At 39.2% G+C, this 18,153-nt stretch overlaps 1 protein-coding gene across 4 annotated transcripts in view; it reads right to left on the bottom strand.

Annotated features, from left to right (window-relative positions):
• The window catches only part of FANCI (FA complementation group I), a 52,397-nt gene that overhangs the window by 13,210 nt on the left and 21,034 nt on the right, over positions 1 to 18,153 (bottom strand). For all 4 annotated transcript variants that reach the window (XM_070762939.1, XM_070762940.1, XM_070762936.1 and 1 more), the window contains exons 18-29: positions 16,644 to 16,766; positions 15,095 to 15,163; positions 13,210 to 13,311; positions 12,446 to 12,637; positions 8,926 to 9,047; positions 8,681 to 8,845; positions 6,277 to 6,456; positions 4,596 to 4,762; positions 4,385 to 4,464; positions 2,746 to 2,862; positions 1,765 to 1,816; positions 427 to 554 (exon numbers count right to left, since the gene is read on the bottom strand). In XM_070762939.1, the coding sequence (XP_070619040.1) occupies positions 427 to 554; positions 1,765 to 1,816; positions 2,746 to 2,862; positions 4,385 to 4,464; positions 4,596 to 4,762; positions 6,277 to 6,456; positions 8,681 to 8,845; positions 8,926 to 9,047; positions 12,446 to 12,637; positions 13,210 to 13,311; positions 15,095 to 15,163; positions 16,644 to 16,766 (1,497 nt within the window). The remainder of the gene's footprint in view (positions 1 to 426; positions 555 to 1,764; positions 1,817 to 2,745; positions 2,863 to 4,384; positions 4,465 to 4,595; positions 4,763 to 6,276; positions 6,457 to 8,680; positions 8,846 to 8,925; positions 9,048 to 12,445; positions 12,638 to 13,209; positions 13,312 to 15,094; positions 15,164 to 16,643; positions 16,767 to 18,153) is intronic.

Here is an 18,153-nt window from a genome sequence, read left to right as displayed (position 1 = left end):
TAGAATTAAAATAACTGGCCCAAGATTTCTTTCTCAGTTTTGCGAGTTGTTGAGAATTCAAATTTCATCTCCCTCGATACGAGCAAAACTCTTTAATTTCTTATTTATTTATTAATTCCACATTTATGCCATCCATTTCCCATATAAAGTAACTCTACTGGGGGGGATTTGCCACTTCAAGAATCCCATTAAAGGTTAAATAAACTGATTGGGTTTATAATGGGTTGTTTTAATCATGGCTTGTCGATATAGCAAAACCATGAGAACTGGCACAATATGTTGCGCTACAAGCTAGGTTCATACTTCCAATGCCCCGTATCAAATCACATTACAACTGAGCTTGAAAGGGACAATGTTGGATTATCTTTGCCCTGGCCAATGCATCATCCTGAGTTCAACCTTTAAAGCCCACCTGGTCTTCCTCACCTGGTCTATGTCTCCCAGCTGAGCATGGATGTCTTGGGCAAGATCACGCAGAATGGTGACTGGGCTCTTAACAAGTGCATGCAGTGTGAAAAGCAGAGAGAGCAAACCTTTGCAGCAAGGAGGATCTTCTGCAGAGAACGAGAAAAAACTCTTGCCAGGGCTCCACGTTAACACTCCCAACAAAAGAAAACCCCAAGCACTTTATTAGAGATGTCATATTGGCCCATTTGGGGAAACCCAAATCTGAAAGCTTCCAGGTTTTCCACACCCAAAAGGAAGTCCAAGCCCCTGCCCCAACATCCACATGTCCATCACATGGTCCAATCAATGCACCGTCCCAACTGTCTCCCAGGAACACCCCTCCACGTGTAGGGCAGAGTGACCTTGATTCTCGGAGAAAGGAATGTTACTATGACTATATATCTCCCCGGCTCCGTACAGTCCCCTATCCCAGTTTCCCATAATGCTAAATGTGGCAGGCCTGAAGATCCAATGCTTAAAATGGATTCCAGGCCTGACAGCTTTTATCAATAAATTTTGAAAACATTTGAATGCGGCTGATTCAGCCTCATTCATCTTTAAAGGCATAAACCAATTACTGTCCTGTACACGGTTAGACTGTTCTGATTTTAGCGGTTTGCATTTTATGTTTTTATTTAAATAAAATAAAATTTATTAATTTAACATTTAAATATGTTAAAGGGTTAAATAAGGTTCAGGAGGGAAGTGTTTTTAATAGGAAAGTGAACCCAAGAACAAGGGGGCATGATCTGAGGTTAGTTGGGGAAAAGATCAGAAACAACATGAGAAAATATTATTTTACTGAAAGGGTAGTAGATGTTTGGAACAAACTTCCAGCAGATGTGCTTGGTAAATCCACAGTAACTGAGTTTAAGCATGCCTGGGATAAACATATATCCACCCTAAGATAAAATACAGGAAATAGTATAAGGGCAGACTAGATGGACCATGAGGTCTTTTTCTGCCGTCAATCTTCTATGTTTCTATTGCTATAAAATCCCGTGAGTATATTCAAATAAGACATGACTGATTAGTTCATTGGGGAACCAGACATACCTCTTCCTCATTTTCATCGTCATAATGAATTATGGTATCACTAATCGGGATTATCCATAATTGAACTTTCCAATTTGGTTCCCATTAGCAAAAACTTTGAGGTGGGCACAACAAACATAATTGGTTTTAAAAACAGGGATAAAAAGCTACTGGCTCACTCACTTAAACCGGGTGCTCAGCCAATGTCCGATCTGCACTGGTTACATGGAGGTATTGAGCAGGCCAAATTCACACTCAAGCAATTAAGCAATTAACACTTACCCAAGCTAGTTTCCTTGCAAAGCTTCACTGTCCATGTTAACAGCTGTAGAAACTGTGTAAAGAAATTGATTTCTCATTAGTTGATTACTCCTCAGTCGTTTAAATTCAAATTTTCAATGAACAAAGCTTTCGGAACAGCCACTTAAAATTAATAAAGAGTAACAGACCATTTAAACAGAGTCATGAAAAAGGCAGTGGTCTTGGCAAGGGTATCTATGGCCACACCAACATTCAATGCAGCAACAGCAAGTGAAAAAAGTTATTATAAAGGACATTGGAAACTGTGGTTTTAGACAGACAGAGACTGTATTTTTTGGAGCATAAGACGCACCTTTTGCCCCCTAAGAGACTGAAAATTTGGGTGCATCTTATACTCCGAATGTAGCTTTTTCGAAGCTTTTCCCCCCAGCCCTAATGAGGTGTTAACAACCTTTCTGGCTTACAGGCTTGTATTCATTGCTACTCACTCTGAAAAAGCTTTTTTCCAGCCCTAAGTCTTTGCAGGCATGTTTTCATTGCTATCCCCTCTGAATAAGATTTTTTTCAGCCCTAACCACGGCATAAAATAATACGCTGTCGCTAACTAAACTGAAGACGCTAGGCAGATGAATACCTGGTAGGTAGATTTTTTCCCCGTTTTCCTCGCTCAAAACTAAGGTATGTCTTATACTCTAAAAATACAGTAGGTGGGTGGGTAGGTAGGTAGGCAGCGGTAGACATATCCCAACACAGACAGACGGATGAAAAAATAGACCAAGGAAGCTGAAAACAGAACTTCAGTGTACACTGAAGTCAAGAACCAACTTAAGAATAAACATTTTACAACGAAACAATTGTACTTTTTATAATACTCAATAATTCCTTGCCATTCTGGAAAGCGTAGCAAGGAGGTTGATGTATCGGGTATGTTCATTACCTTATTAGTAAAAATAATAAAAGGGGGATACAAAAAAATCCCCAAACCAATAAATAAATATAAACCTGGGATGAGGAAGGGTCCAACAGTTTTGAGAGCACCACAAGGATGTTGATCAGCAGAAGAGCTTCCTTGCTGCTGAAATCTTCTTCTGTGTTGCTGATCAGATTTATTAGTGATCTCTGAAAAAGGCAAAAGGGAAAGATGAAACTCACAGCAAACAGATACAATCATTCAAAACTGGCTAACCAAACGCACTCAACACGTAGTGCTCAACAGAACTGCATCTACATGGAGGGATGTATGCAGTGGAGTACCCCAAGGGTCTGTTTAAAGCCCAGTACTCTTCAATATCTTCATCGATGACTTGGACCAGGGGATAGATGGGGAACTCATCAAATTTGCAGATTACACCAAATTGAGAGGAATAACCAACTCTCCAGAAAATAGGCTCAAGATACAGAAGGATCTTGACAGACTTGAACACTGGGCGCTGTCAAACAAAATAAAATTCAATGGTGAAAAAAGGAAAGTTCTATATTTAGGCAAGAAAAATAAAATGCACAGGCACAGTATATGTGGTATCTTGCTCAACAGTAGTAACTGTGAGGGGGATCTTGGAGTCCTAGTGGACGACCATTTAAATATGAGCCAGCAGCTTCCAAAAAAGCCAACACAGTTCTAGGCTGCATTAACAGAGGGATAGGATCAAGATCATGTGAAGTGTTAATGCCACTATATAATGCCTTGGTAAGGCCACACTTGGAATACTGCATTCAGTTTTGGTCGTCACGTTGCAAAAAGGATGTTGAGACTCTAGAAAGAGTGCAGAGAAGAGCAACAAAGATGATTAGGGGACTGGAGGCTAAAACATGAAGAACGGTTGCAGGAACTGGATTTGTCTAGGTTAATGAAAAGAAGGACAAGGGGAGGCATGATAGCAGTGTTCCAATATCTCAGGGGTTGCCACAAAGAAGGGGGAGTCAAGCTAATTTCCAAAGCACCTGGGGGTAGAACAAGAAGCAATGGGTGGAAACTAATCAAGGAGAGAAGCAACTTAGAACTAAGGAGAAATTTCCTGACAGTTAGAACAATTGATCAGTGGAACAGCTTACATCCAGAAGTTCTGAATTTATTTATTTTATTTATTTATTAAATTTGTATGCCACCCCTCTCCGTAGACTCGGGGCGGCTCACAACAGTAATAGAAAAAATATATAATACAACAATATATGCTCCAACACTGGAAGGTTTAAGAAGATATTGGATAACCATGTCTGAAATAGTGTAGGGTTTCCTGCCTAAGCAGGGGGTTGGACTAGAAGACCTCCAACTCTGTGGTTGTTATTATTATCCAAGTGTCCCATTTCTAGTCTAGGGGACTTGGAAGATTTTCTAGGGAAAACTACCTTGGGAATAATTATAGAATCATTTATTTCTCTATCTATCTATCTATCTATCCATCCATCCATCCATCCATCCATCCATCCATCCATCCATCCATCCATCCATCCATCCATCCATCTATCATCTATCTATCTATCTATCTATCTATCTATCTATCTATCTATCTATCTATCTATCTATCTATTAGATTTGTATGCTGCCCCTCTCCGTAGATTCGGGGCGGCTTTTCTCAAGAATGTTCTGTTGCTCCAAATTCTTGGAGTCGCTTAGTAGTCATCATCCCATGCTGTGGCTCACCTGGAACTGCCGAATCTGGAAGGCAGCTTTCTCAGTGACATTCACCTCTTCTACTTCTTCATCGTCTTCATTTGCGATATCTAACACAGAGGAATGAAAAGAGGGCAGTCAGGCAGAAGTGAAAATCCAGAAAAGAAGTTCATTAAATCGTTGTGAAAAGGACGCCTGGAGACAGAATTTGGGTAAGTGAATGAAGCAGACTCAAAATTACCCAAAGCCTGGAGGAATTGTGAGATTTTGGTTGGATAAAGTTGCGGCACTGTGTTAAAAATCTTCAGCAGGCCTTCCAAGCATAACAATGAGATGCTTTTGCCTTTATCCTTCTTCCCAAATTCTTCTGCTGATGTTGGAATCGATGTGTATCTCCAGAGGAGGACTCTATAGGAAGTGAAGGACAGTCAAGAATTAGATCAGGTAGACCAAACAAACAAGTCCATGCATCTTTAATATGGTATTAAACTCTTCTTGTGGCGCCTTTAAGGAACTTTAATAGTAGAATAGAATAGAATTCTTTATTGGCCAAGTGTGATTGGACACACATGGAATTTGTCTTTGGTGCAGATGCTTTTAGTGTACATAAAATAAAAAGATACATTTGTCAAGAATCATGAGATACAACACTTCATGATTGTCATAGGGGTCAAATAAGCAATGAGGAAACAATCAAATGTAAGGATACAAGCAACAAGTTACAGTCATATAAGTGAGAGGAGATGGGTGATAGGAATGATGAGAAAAAACTAGTAGTAATAGTAGTGCAGACTTAGTAAATAGTTTGACAGTGTTGAGGGAATTATTTGTTTAGCAGCTATGGGGAAAAAACTGTTCTTGTGTCTAGTTGTATTAGTGTGCAGTGCTCCATAGCGGCGTTTTGAGTTGAAACAATTTGTGTCCAGGATGTGAGGGGTCAGTAAACATTTTCACCGCCCTCTTTTTGACTTGTGCAGTACACAGGTCCTCAATGGAAGGCAGGTTGGCAGAAATTCTGATTATTCTTTGAAGTCTGTGTCAGTCTTGTTGGTTGAAGAACCAAACCAGACAGTAATAGAGGTGCAGATGACAGTCTCAGTGATTCCTCTGTAGAACTGTATCAGCAGCTCCTTGGGCAGTTTGAGCAAGCAAGTTTGAGCTAGTAAGTTTTTACAAGAGATATACTGTATATGTGTGTGTGTGTGTGTTGCACATCAAATTTGGCAAAGAAGGGCAAGGTTCGTGTGTGTTATCTGTCTTTCCCTGAAAGACTCTAGTCAGACTTGTTTTCTTTTGTTTGGACTTATTACGGCTGATGATGAAAGTAATTTATTTATTTATTTATTTATTTATTTATTTATATTTGTCAAGCAATTTTAGGATGGTAATTTGTATAAACATAACATTAGAAAAGTAATGATAAAAGACAATAGGACAGTAGGACAGGGACGATAGACATAAGGGTGCGCTTATGCACACCCCTTACAGACTTCTTTAGGGAGAGGTCGACTGTAGACAATCTAAGGTTAAAGGTTTTGGGATTAGGAGTAGAAACCACAGATAGTGCTTTCCAGGCGTTGATTACTCTGTTGCTGAAGTTGTATTTTTTGCAGTCTAGTTTACAGTGGTTGACATCTAGTTTAAATCTATTACGTGCTCGTTTGTTGTTGTGGTTGAAAGTGAAGTAGTCACTAACAGAAAGGACATTTTGGTATATGATTTTTATGAGCCATTACAAATAAAAGAGGTTTGTGGGACGCCGTGTGTGACATCTTATTTAATCAAGAGGCCTAGGTCAGAACAAGAATGTATATAGGTTCTACTATATTTCTGAAGGTTTTACACACACACACACACAAACACACACAAATAGTATTTATTAAAATACTGAAACTTCTTGACCACTTAGCATTTTAACTCACCGAGTGATTTTGCAAAGATACTGGAACATCTTCCCTGGGTTCTCTCCCTCTGGCCCATCTGTCTGTCCCGTCTCATCCAATTGCTGCACTTTTTGCAACGCTACGGTGACAGCATAGCGCATGAACTCAGTGCTGGAGCGAAGAACAGCCAAGCTCTCCTCGTGGCTTTGGGCACAGTCCCTAAAGGGTTGGAAGAAAATTCTGGACTGAGTAAGTGTTAGTACTCTGTACAAACGGTTGGGTTGGTAATATATGAACAAGCCAACAATATATGATTGTTTGGATTGATGTAATATAGCTTTAAAATGAATGTTATCTTCTGATTGGCTGTAATAATGCAAGTGGCCATAAGAGGGAGGTAGAGATCATGATTTATTCTCTGTTTCATTCTTTTTGACTCTTTGACTTGATCACTGTGTTATTCTCCCTGATATTCTGATGTATTTATAAGCTGTAATATCTTTGTTGAATATATATGGGGAAGGCTTGGGGCAATTAGATCTTGGCCCCCTGGGCAATGAATGTTATGTATGGTTGAGGTCTGAATATGTACAATTGATTTTTAAAATATTGGGGATTTTAGGTTAGTTATCTAGTTTAATTAATTGCATTTGCCATTGTATTTTATTGTTTTTATTATATGTTGTAAGTCGCCCCGAATCTTTGGAGAGGGGTGGCATATAACCCCAATAAATAAATAAATAATAAATAAAATATGACAAAGACAAACTGGTAAGAGTATTGTATTTCTATAGAGTGACTGATTTAAACATGTCTGACCTGGACTGTTTATTTGAACTGTGTTATTTCTTAAAAGTAAAAACTATTTGCATTTTAACGTATCTACTATATTATATCTACTGCAATATCCTGTTTCTATGTGCATGTCCTCGATAGCTCAAGGGTTCCTCTGCACACACCTCTGACAGTAGGTAAAAGAGAGGGGGGGGGAGAATGAAAATATATAAATCATCATCTTTTAATGACCCCCATAATCCGTTAGTATAAGGTACATAATTGTTAGGGTTTGCCATTGTAAACTACCTATTGTAGTCTCTTGTACTATCACTTTAAATATTTTGAGCTGATTCGCCATAAGAGGGCGCCAGTATTCCTTCCCTCAATGATGCTTTATCACTCATTTGCTTTTGCTTTGCCTTGAGGGGGGAGTGCATTTGCTTGGTGCTTGTTATAGATTGTTTCTATTTTGTATATATGTAAATAGTACTTATTAAGCATAACTAAGTCTGTGTCTTTTTCTTTGGCTTTACCACACATCCACACTCTGTTAAAATTCTCTGCTCAATGTATGTCCAAGGTCTCATAGCCTAACTATACCGAGACATACCAATAATCCCTTGCAGGGTGGAGTCTGGACAACTGAATGGATATAGCAGTGTTTAATGGCCAGATGCCCTTCATGTCACCAATGCGGAGTTTTGCCCAGCAGACCATATTCTCATTGTGCCTAGATGGAGAAATATCTGCCTCCATCTGGGATCGAACTCACTGCCTCCTGATTGTGAGGCACGAGCTCCATCTCTAAGGCCACTGCACCACTCCTCATGAAAATATGCAAATGCCATGTCTAAATCCATAGGTGTTGTCTGATTTCATTCAGTTTTTATAGCTCATTTCTGTACTTCTTTTTTTTTTGCATGATATGTAACTTTATTATTCTATCATAATTTAAAGTACATACACTTCACCATCACTTTTCTTTTTCACACAAACATACTTAATAGTATAGCCATGAAGCATATCTAAAACAGTTTGCGAAATATCGGACATACTGTGGGTTTGATTTTGTATTCTTTTTATCAAGTGTAAGCCTGAAGCCTTCTAAAAGAAAGTCAGTTGGAGTATCTGTGAAAACCAGTGTTTCCTCTAAGTATACATTTTCTCCCAAAGACCACTCACTAGCTTCAAACTATCCATATGTTTGGCATTAACTAAAGTTCTTTTGGCTATGGTGGACTTTTAAGAACCAACATGTGCGAAATAACATTTTTTAAAGAAATCACACAGTAGGACAAGAAGCAAAAAATATTCCCAATGCCAACTTTTCCAAAATAGGATTCATCTCTGGATTTCATAGGTTTTAGTTATTTGTTGTGTTTTTGTCAGCACATGCATGTACGCATTTTGGGAATGCAGAAAATTAGCATAAACTTGCTGTTTACAATGGGCTTACATTGTAGCTACAACTCTAGACTTGTCTAACCAGACTTCTTCCACAAATACCGTTTCACTTGGCACATAAAAATATGAAAAAAATTAACTATTCTAAGATCATTTCTGTACTTCTAGTGCCATTTCTAGCCCACCTCATTTCTGTGGGCTTCTCTTGACCCTTCAAAGCCTGCAGGGAATGATCAGTACTTTAAGTTAATTTTTTTTTTACCTGAAAAGACTTGTAAGTAAAGTACACACAAAGCCCATTGATAGGAAACTTCGGGCAATTTTGTTTGTGGACGAGAGTTTGTTCTTTCCTGCTTTTTCTTTCAGGATTTCACAAAGTTTTGCGTAGCACTTGAACAGGCTCAGAACGTCTTCAAAGTTGTTCTTACTGCAACACACACATTACCAAAGGTAAACATATAAGCTCAAAAGCTCAGAAGCTTTGAAAGTAAGAATTCAATTCCTTACTTGTAGCTGCCTCTATTGAAGTTGTATTCAATCAAGACCTCACAGATCCCCATCACTAGAATGGCATAGATGTTGTTCTTTACGCCCACTCCGGTCGATTGAGAGAAGTCTGCCGATTTATCCTAACATTCAAAAGCAAGCAAATTAGAAAGACCACTTCTAATATTTGTAAATTGCTGAATAGCAATAGCACCTAGACGTATATGTACTGTTTCATAGTGCTTTACATAGCAATAGACTTTAGACTTATAATTTCATAGTGCTTTACATAGCAACAGCACAGAGTTATATACCGCTTCATAGTGCTTTATATAGGCACTTAGCACCTAGACTTATATACCGCTTCATAGTGCTTTATATAGCAATAGCACTTAGACTTATAATTTCATAGTGCTTTACATAGCAATAGTAGTAGCACCTAGACTTATATACCACTTCATTGTGCTTTATATAGGCACTTAGCATTTAGACTTATATACCGCTTCATAGTGCTTTATATAGCAATAGCACTTAGACTTATAATTTCATAGTGCTTTACATAGCAATAGTAGTAGCACCTAGACTTATATACCACTTCATTGTGCTTTATATAGGCACTTAGCATTTAGACTTATATACCGCTTCATAGTGCTTTATATAGCAATAGCACTTAGACTTATAATTTCATAGTGCTTTACATAGCAATAGTAGTAGCACCTAGACTTATATACCACTTCATAGTGCTTTATATAGCAATAGCACTTAGACTTATAATTTCATAGTGCTTTACATAGCAATAACAGTAGCACCTAGACTTATATACCACTTCATTGTGCTTTATATAGGCACTTAGCATTTAGACTTATATACCGCTTCATAGTGCTTTATATAGCAATAGCACTTAGACTTATAATTTCATAGTGCTTTACATAGCAATAGTAGTAGCACCTAGACTTATATACCACTTCATTGTGCTTTATATAGGCACTTAGCATTTAGACTTATATACCGCTTCATAGTGCTTTATATAGCAATAGCACTTAGACTTATAATTTCATAGTGCTTTATATAGCAATAACAGTAGCACCTAGACTTATATACCACTTCATTGTGCTTTATATAGGCACTTAGCATTTAGACTTATATACCGCTTCATAGTGCTTTATATAGCAATAGCACTTAGACTTATAATTTCATAGTGCTTTACATAGCAATAGTAGTAGCACCTAGACTTATATACCACTTCATTGTGCTTTATATAGGCACTTAGCATTTAGACTTATATACCGCTTCATAGTGCTTTATATAGCAATAGCACTTAGACTTATAATTTCATAGTGCTTTACATAGCAATAACAGTAGCACCTAGACTTATATACCACTTCATTGTGCTTTATATAGGCACTTAGCATTTAGACTTATATACCGCTTCATAGTGCTTTATATAGCAATAGCACTTAGACTTATAATTTCATAGTGCTTTATATAGCAATAACAGTAGCACCTAGACTTATATACCACTTCATTGTGCTTTATATAGGCACTTAGCATTTAGACTTATATACCGCTTCATAGTGCTTTATATAGCAATAGCACTTAGACTTATAATTTCATAGTGCTTTACATAGCAATAGTAGTAGCACCTAGACTTATATACCACTTCATAGTGCTTTATATAGGCACTTAGCATTTAGACTTATATACCGCTTCATAGTGCTTTATATAGCAATAGCACTTAGACTTATAATTTCATAGTGCTTTACATAGCAATAGTAGTAGCACCTAGACTTATATACCACTTCATTGTGCTTTATATAGGCACTTAGCATTTAGACTTATATACCGCTTCATAGTGCTTTATATAGCAATAGCACTTAGACTTATAATTTCATAGTGCTTTACATAGCAATAGTAGTAGCACCTAGACTTATATACCACTTCATAGTGCTTTATATAGGCACTTAGCATTTAGACTTATATACCGCTTCATAGTGCTTTATATAGCAATAGCACTTAGACTTATAATTTCATAGTGCTTTACATAGCAATAGTAGTAGCACCTAGACTTATATACCACTTCATTGTGCTTTATATAGGCACTTAGCATTTAGACTTATATACCGCTTCATAGTGCTTTATATAGCAATAGCACTTAGACTTATAATTTCATAGTGCTTTACATAGCAATAGTAGTAGCACCTAGACTTATATACCGCTTCATAGTGCTTTATATAGCAATAGCACTTAGACTTATAATTTCATAGTGCTTTACATAGCAATAGTAGTAGCACCTAGACTTATATACCACTTCATTGTGCTTTATATAGGCACTTAGCATTTAGACTTATATACCGCTTCATAGTGCTTTATATAGCAATAGCACTTAGACTTATAATTTCATAGTGCTTTACATAGCAATAGTAGTAGCACCTAGACTTATATACCACTTCATAGTGCTTTATATAGGCACTTAGCATTTAGACTTATATACCGCTTCATAGTGCTTTATATAGCAATAGCACTTAGACTTATAATTTCATAGTGCTTTACATAGCAATAGTAGTAGCACCTAGACTTATATACCACTTCATTGTGCTTTATATAGGCACTTAGCATTTAGACTTATATACCGCTTCATAGTGCTTTATATAGCAATAGCACTTAGACTTATAATTTCATAGTGCTTTACATAGCAATAGTAGTAGCACCTAGACTTATATACCGCTTCATAGTGCTTTATATAGCAATAGCACTTAGACTTATAATTTCATAGTGCTTTACATAGCAATAACAGTAGCACCTAGACTTATATACCACTTCATTGTGCTTTATATAGGCACTTAGCATTTAGACTTATATACCGCTTCATAGTGCTTTATATAGCAATAGCACTTAGACTTATAATTTCATAGTGCTTTACATAGCAATAGTAGTAGCACCTAGACTTATATACCACTTCATAGTGCTTTATATAGGCACTTAGCATTTAGACTTATATACCGCTTCATAGTGCTTTATATAGCAATAGCACTTAGACTTATAATTTCATAGTGCTTTACATAGCAATAACAGTAGCACCTAGACTTATATACCACTTCATTGTGCTTTATATAGGCACTTAGCATTTAGACTTATATATACCGCTTCATAGTGCTTTATATAGCAATAGCACTTACTTATATAGAAGTTCACAGTGCTTTCCAGCCTTCTCTAAGTGGTTTACAGAGTCAGCATTCCCCCCCCCCCAACAATCTGGGTCCTCATTTTACTCCCCTCAGAAGGATGGAAGGCTGAGTCAACCTTGAGCTTGATCACAATCGAACTGCTGGCAGCTGGCAGTCAACAGAAGTAGCCTGCAGTACTGCATTCTAATCACCGCACCACCTCTTTCTCATTTGCTTTTCCACATTACTATTATGGTTTACATTGTTTACTATTTTTTCTGTTGTTTTTAATCTCTGTTTGCTTTTTACATATTGCCCAGAGCTATTTGGAGTAGAGTGGCATAGGAATGTCACAAATGAACAAATGAATCAATTACCAGCTCAAAATCTTCTAGTTCGCTCTTTATCATTCGTCTCGTGATGGATTCCAACATCTTATCCAATTCTTCCTGGAAGCTTCTATCCTCCTCCTCTTCCTCCTCCTCCTCATCTTCTTTAGCTTGCTGGTGCGCAGTTAAAACGTTCGTATACCAGGCCATACAATGTTGAATACAGCACAAGAGGTGAGCCTGAAGGAATCGTGGCATTAAACTATGAATGAAAAATGCTTTTTTCCCATTTCAAGCCAACCACACACATTTTTTTTCAAAAGCTGCATTCAATGAATAAAATGTGTCGATATGTATAGGATATAGGCAGTGGTAGACTCCTATGGGTACGGTCAGCTTTGCAGTACCAGTAGCAAAATTTTGATTTTATTTTTTTCCCCCTTCTGGGCTCTGGGTAAGTTTTTCCTATCACTGTAAATGAGGTTGAATGTGTATAATTTTAGAAGAGCTGTGCGTGCATGTGCGTACATACACTTTATAGAGTAGATAATCAGGGGTGGACTACTGCTGGGACGGGGGGGAAACGCAGTGGGGTAGCGAAAATGGAGCTCCACCCCAGAACATTCAATTTGCACTGAAAGATGTTGAAATAAAATGCATAAGTGTGGTGGTAAAAATTTTGGTAGCCCATCACTGGATATAGGCCAATATTCTCTTGCTGACTCAGAATGCAAGCTCAGACCCACATTTTAAACAAGTGTTTTAAAAAGAGCTGCTATCTGAATGCTCCCACTTTTTTCTTTCTTTCTCACCAAAGGTTCCTGCAAGAAGATTTGATCTCTTTGAGCCAGGAGGCATTTTTCCAATTTTAACGGTGGCAACAGGTCTGGTTCAGCTTCATAATATTGCTTTATCTGTTGCAACAAAAAAAGAGAGATTAATTTGTTAACTGATAAATAATAATCTATTTAAAAATTATAATCAGCAAGGAGGAGAAAGCTCCCCCATTAAAAAGAGAGCTTTAAAATATATTAGAATGAAGAAACCATTTGCTGAATGAGCCGGGGGGGGGGGGAGCTGCTCCTGTCACAATCACCGCTTCCTTCCAAGAATAGATTAATATTTCTTTCAATGGATTCTGAGGTTACTTGCCTATGAATGATAATGTATTTCAGAACACAGCCACTCATTTGAGCATCCCAAAGGCTCTTTAAAAAGCCAATTGGATTTTCTTGGGGGGGGGGGGGGGTTCCTCTTTGAAAACATTTCACTTGTCACCCAAGAAACTTGCACTGTAAAGTGGTACATACCCGTATTTTGGGGACTATAAGACACTACAAACTGTTCTGTCTTGCATTGCAACCAGCCAGTAATTAACCCCAAATTAAAACCCAAACTTCGAAATGAGAAAGGAGTCTATTTACAATGATGTTTGTTGAAAAGCACAAACGAGGACAAAAGAATGTCTTTCAACTGCCAAAGTTCAGGCAAGAGGCCAAGTTGATAAGATAATTCCCAAACAAGTGATTCTCAAGCCAAGAATTACCCACAAGATTCTTAACCCTATAATTGTCCAGAACTGCAGCAAGGTTTCTTCAAACAACAGGCAAAAAACCCTTCTTCTCTGGAGGAACAAACATTGGCTTTTTGCAAAGGACACCTCCCAGCTCCTCCCCCTTATATACCCTCTGGGAGCGCAGACTATGCACAGCTGTGCTCACTTCCTCCTTCTGAGTCTGTGTAACTGCTCTTGCCTCCCCCGCATCCTTCTGACCCGTCCATCCAGGATTGGATCCCTCATCTCCTCTTCCTCCTCAGGCCCAGGCAAATCCCCAGTTGGGGGTTCTATGGCCTCTGCAAGCTCCTCATACCCAATCTCTCCCTCCTCCTCCTCCTCCTCCTCCTCACTCCAACAGCCACACAAGCCGACCATGCCCAGATGGCCTTGGTTCACTAGGCTCAAAGTCTGTTGCCAGAGGACCTGGCTGCGATCCAACCACAACACAAACTATAAGATGCACAGCCTGATTTAGTATGAGCAGCTGATTGGTGGTTGGATCTGCCTCTCAGAATGTCATCTATCAGCTGTTCTAGGCTGCAGAGGTCACCATTCTCCATTGCCACCGCCCATCGCTACTGCTGCCGCTATGTGCCCAATTTTTGATCTTTGCACAAACCAATTTTGGCCAGCTGCCTATCTGCTGATAGGTGATATTCTGGGAGGTCCATCCAACTGCCAGTCAGCTGCTTGTGCTAAATCAGGCTGCTGCTGCCTGCTGCAAGGAGGTAAAATTGCTGGGAGGCAGAGGGTGAAGGGTGGGGGCTGGTAGGCGGGTGGGGCTTCAGCAACATTCGCTTTATAAGACACCCAAACATTTCGAGTCACTTTTGGGGGGGGGGGGGTGCATTTTATACACTGAAAAATACAGTAAGTCTAAGTGCTATTGCTTTAAATGTTCAAAATATTATTCTCATTAAGAATGTGTGATTTAGATCCATATTTCTTTCTCCTCCCCATCTACCTGGCAAATCCACTTGGCCATTTTGCCTCATCCAATCAACTAGGTTTGGGGATTTCTCTCCAAAAGCAGAGCCACAATCCAAAGCAAGGGTAGGCAAAGACTCAAAAGAGTGACCCCAGAACTCTGGATGGCATTTCACCTAAATCCAGCTTCTAACGTTTGGTCATTCCTGTACCTGCGAGAGAAGCATGTCCAGAATGGAATGACTCAATTGAGAATTTCTGCGTAGGACATCATAAAAACCCTGGAAAGACAAAATGAAGGTTTTGGTGTTTTTTTTAAAAGTGAGCTTGAAACTGATCAGACAAGAACTGGAGAAGTAGGAAGTCTACCACCACCCACGATCCACAAAGAAGAGGGCACCAATCTATTCTTCTAAAGAACTTGAAGGCAAGACTGGATGGAAACTAATCAAGAAGAGAAGCAACCTAGAACTGAGGAGACATTTCCTAACGGTGAGAGCAGTCAACCAATGGAACTGCTTGCCACCAGAAACTGTGGGTGCTCCAACAGTGGAGGCTTTTAGGAAGAGATTGTCTGAAACTTTTCTCTCAAACGGTATAGGACAGTATGGCGAAACTATGGCACGGGTGCAACAGGTGGCACACGGAGCCATATCTGCTGACACGCGGGCCGACGGCATACCTCAGCTCCAACATGCATGTGTGTGCCGGCCAACTGGTTTTTGGCTCACACAGAGGCTCTGGGAGGGCTTTTTTGGCTTCCAAAGACCATCTGGGGGGATGGAAGGGGGCGTTTTTAACCTGGGAAGCGTTTGGAGCTGGGGAGGGCGAAACACGAGCCTATTGGGTCCACCAGAAGTTGGGAAACAGGCCATTTCCGGTCTCTGGAAGGCCAGGGAAAGCTATTTTCGCCCTCCCCAAGCATTGAATTAAGGGTGTGGGCACTCGCGCATACACTATAGCGCACTTGAATGCTCTTTCGGCACTCAAGGAAAAAAAGGTTCATCATCACTGGTATAGGATTTCCTGCTTGACCAGGGGGTTGGAATAGAGGACCTCCAAGGTCCCTTTCAACTCTGCTATTCTATATTCTATTAACTATTCAAGTAGTTGTTTACTTGAGGCACAGCTAGAAACATAGAAAAATAGAAGATTGACGGCAGAAAAAGATCTTGTGGTCCATCTAGTCTGCCCTTATACTATTTCCTGTATTTTATCTTAGGATGGATCCAGGGGAAGAACCTTCTCTGTGGTGGCCCCGACCCTCTAGAACCCGCTCCCCCCAGAGATTAGGATTGCCCCCACCCTCCTTGCCTTTCGTAAACTTCTTAAAACCCACCTCTGCCGTCAGGCATGGGGGAACTGAGACATCCCCCCTTGCCTATGTAGTTTTATGTATGGTATGGTTTTGTGTATGCTTTTTACATAATGGGGGTTTTAGGCTTTTATTGTTAGATTGTTATTTTAGACTCTTAATATTAGATTTCTTACTGTATATTATTTTATCACTGCTGTGAGCCGCCCCGAGTCTGCGGAGAGGGGCGGCATACAAATCTAACTAATAATAATAATAATAATAATAATAATAATAATAATAATATGGTTATCCCAGGGATGTTTACATTCAGTGACTGTGGATTTACCAAACACGTCTGCTGGAAGTTTGTTCCAAGCTCTACTACTCTTTCATTTCTAAACTACATTTAGAAATGTAGGAATGTTAGGGAATTAAGTCGATTGCACAAAGGGAGCTCTTTTTACCTCGTAGAGGGTGAGTCTGACGTCGGCCTGCTGGCTCAGGCATCGCCTCAGGCTGCCCAGGATCTCTAAGCAGAAGGCCTCGTTGGCCGCGGCATTATAGCGGGCATGGACATCTACTTGGACCTGGAAGAAAGGAGCAGTCACAGCAGAGTCCTCGGCTTGCGACCGCAAATGAGCCCAACATTTCAGTGGCTAAAGATAGGTGTTAAAAGTGAATTTTATTTATTTATTTATTTATTATTTGGATTTGTATGCCGCCCCTCTCCGAAGACTCCTTTTATATCCTTTCTGGCAACAGTTATTTAAGTGAATCTGGCTTCTGGATGGACTTTGTTTGTTTGTTTGTTTGTTTGTTTTTTAATGCTGCCTTTCTCCTTAGACTCAGGGCAGCTTACAACATGTTAGCAATAGCACTTTAAAAAAAAAATTATAATATTTTTATAATTTTGTGAAAACAAGACATTACAAACACATTAAAAAAAACAACAAGACAAATAACATGAAGAGGAGCTACAGTTGCTCCGCTCAAAAGTAGAAGTCTTCTTTTATACAAAAAGGAAAAACTAATTGTAAATTAGATCAAATCAGAGAGATACATTCTAATGTAAATCATCACTACATAGCTTGTTCTTTCTAATAAGTTTAACTCTTTGACTTTATATTTCAACATCCTTATACATTTTTTTTATCCCACCAGACATATACTGTATGCCAAATATTATAGAATTCAGATTCTTCTTGGTTATTTAACCGCCTCGTCATCATATCTAGCTCTGCACATTCTATAATTTTCCTGAGTACTATAGCACTTTTAAACAGAGCCAGCCTATTGCCCCCACAATCCAGGTCCTCATTTTACCCACCTTAGAAGGATGGAAGACTGAGTTAACCTTGAGTCGGTGATGAGATTTGAACCGCTGACCTGCAGATCTACAGTCAGCTTTTAGTGGCCTGCAGTACTGCACTCTACCTGCTGCACCACCCTGGCTCTTTGCTTCTCAGGTCACAAAAAAGAGGATCACGTGATCTCGGGCCACTGCAACCGACCTATATAGGAATCGGTAACTAGCAAAGGCTACCAAATGCATCACCGAGATGCTGGAAGTGTGAAAAAGAAAATGGGGCATTCTACCACCAATGGTGGACATGCTCTGAAGCAAAAAAGGACTGGAATAAGAGAGCAAAATGGCTAAAAGAAATTACGAAAAATGAAATTGGGAAAAAAATCCAGAATTATTCTTACTAGGGATTTTTACCAAGAACTACAAAAAAAGAAATCCAATACTTAATCATTCACATTCGGACACCCGTGAGGATGGCCTTGGTGCAGCAGTGGAAAAACGAAGGAGCCCCTAAAGAGGGAATGATAATTTTAAAAATTACAGACTTTGCAGAAATTTGTCAGAAATGCCCATTGGTCGCCGGAGATCCAGTTGGGAAGGGAGCGTTAGCCTCCGCCCACCAACCCAGACGCCATCACATGGGTTCTTTTACTCCCTGTGTAAAAAAT

Source organism: Erythrolamprus reginae, chromosome 10 (genome assembly GCF_031021105.1).
Source record: "Erythrolamprus reginae isolate rEryReg1 chromosome 10, rEryReg1.hap1, whole genome shotgun sequence".
In the NCBI taxonomy this organism is placed as follows: domain Eukaryota; kingdom Metazoa; phylum Chordata; class Lepidosauria; order Squamata; family Dipsadidae; genus Erythrolamprus; species Erythrolamprus reginae.
The sequence above is the reverse complement of the archived record's forward strand: the minus strand, read 5'-3'. Positions and strand labels throughout refer to the sequence as shown.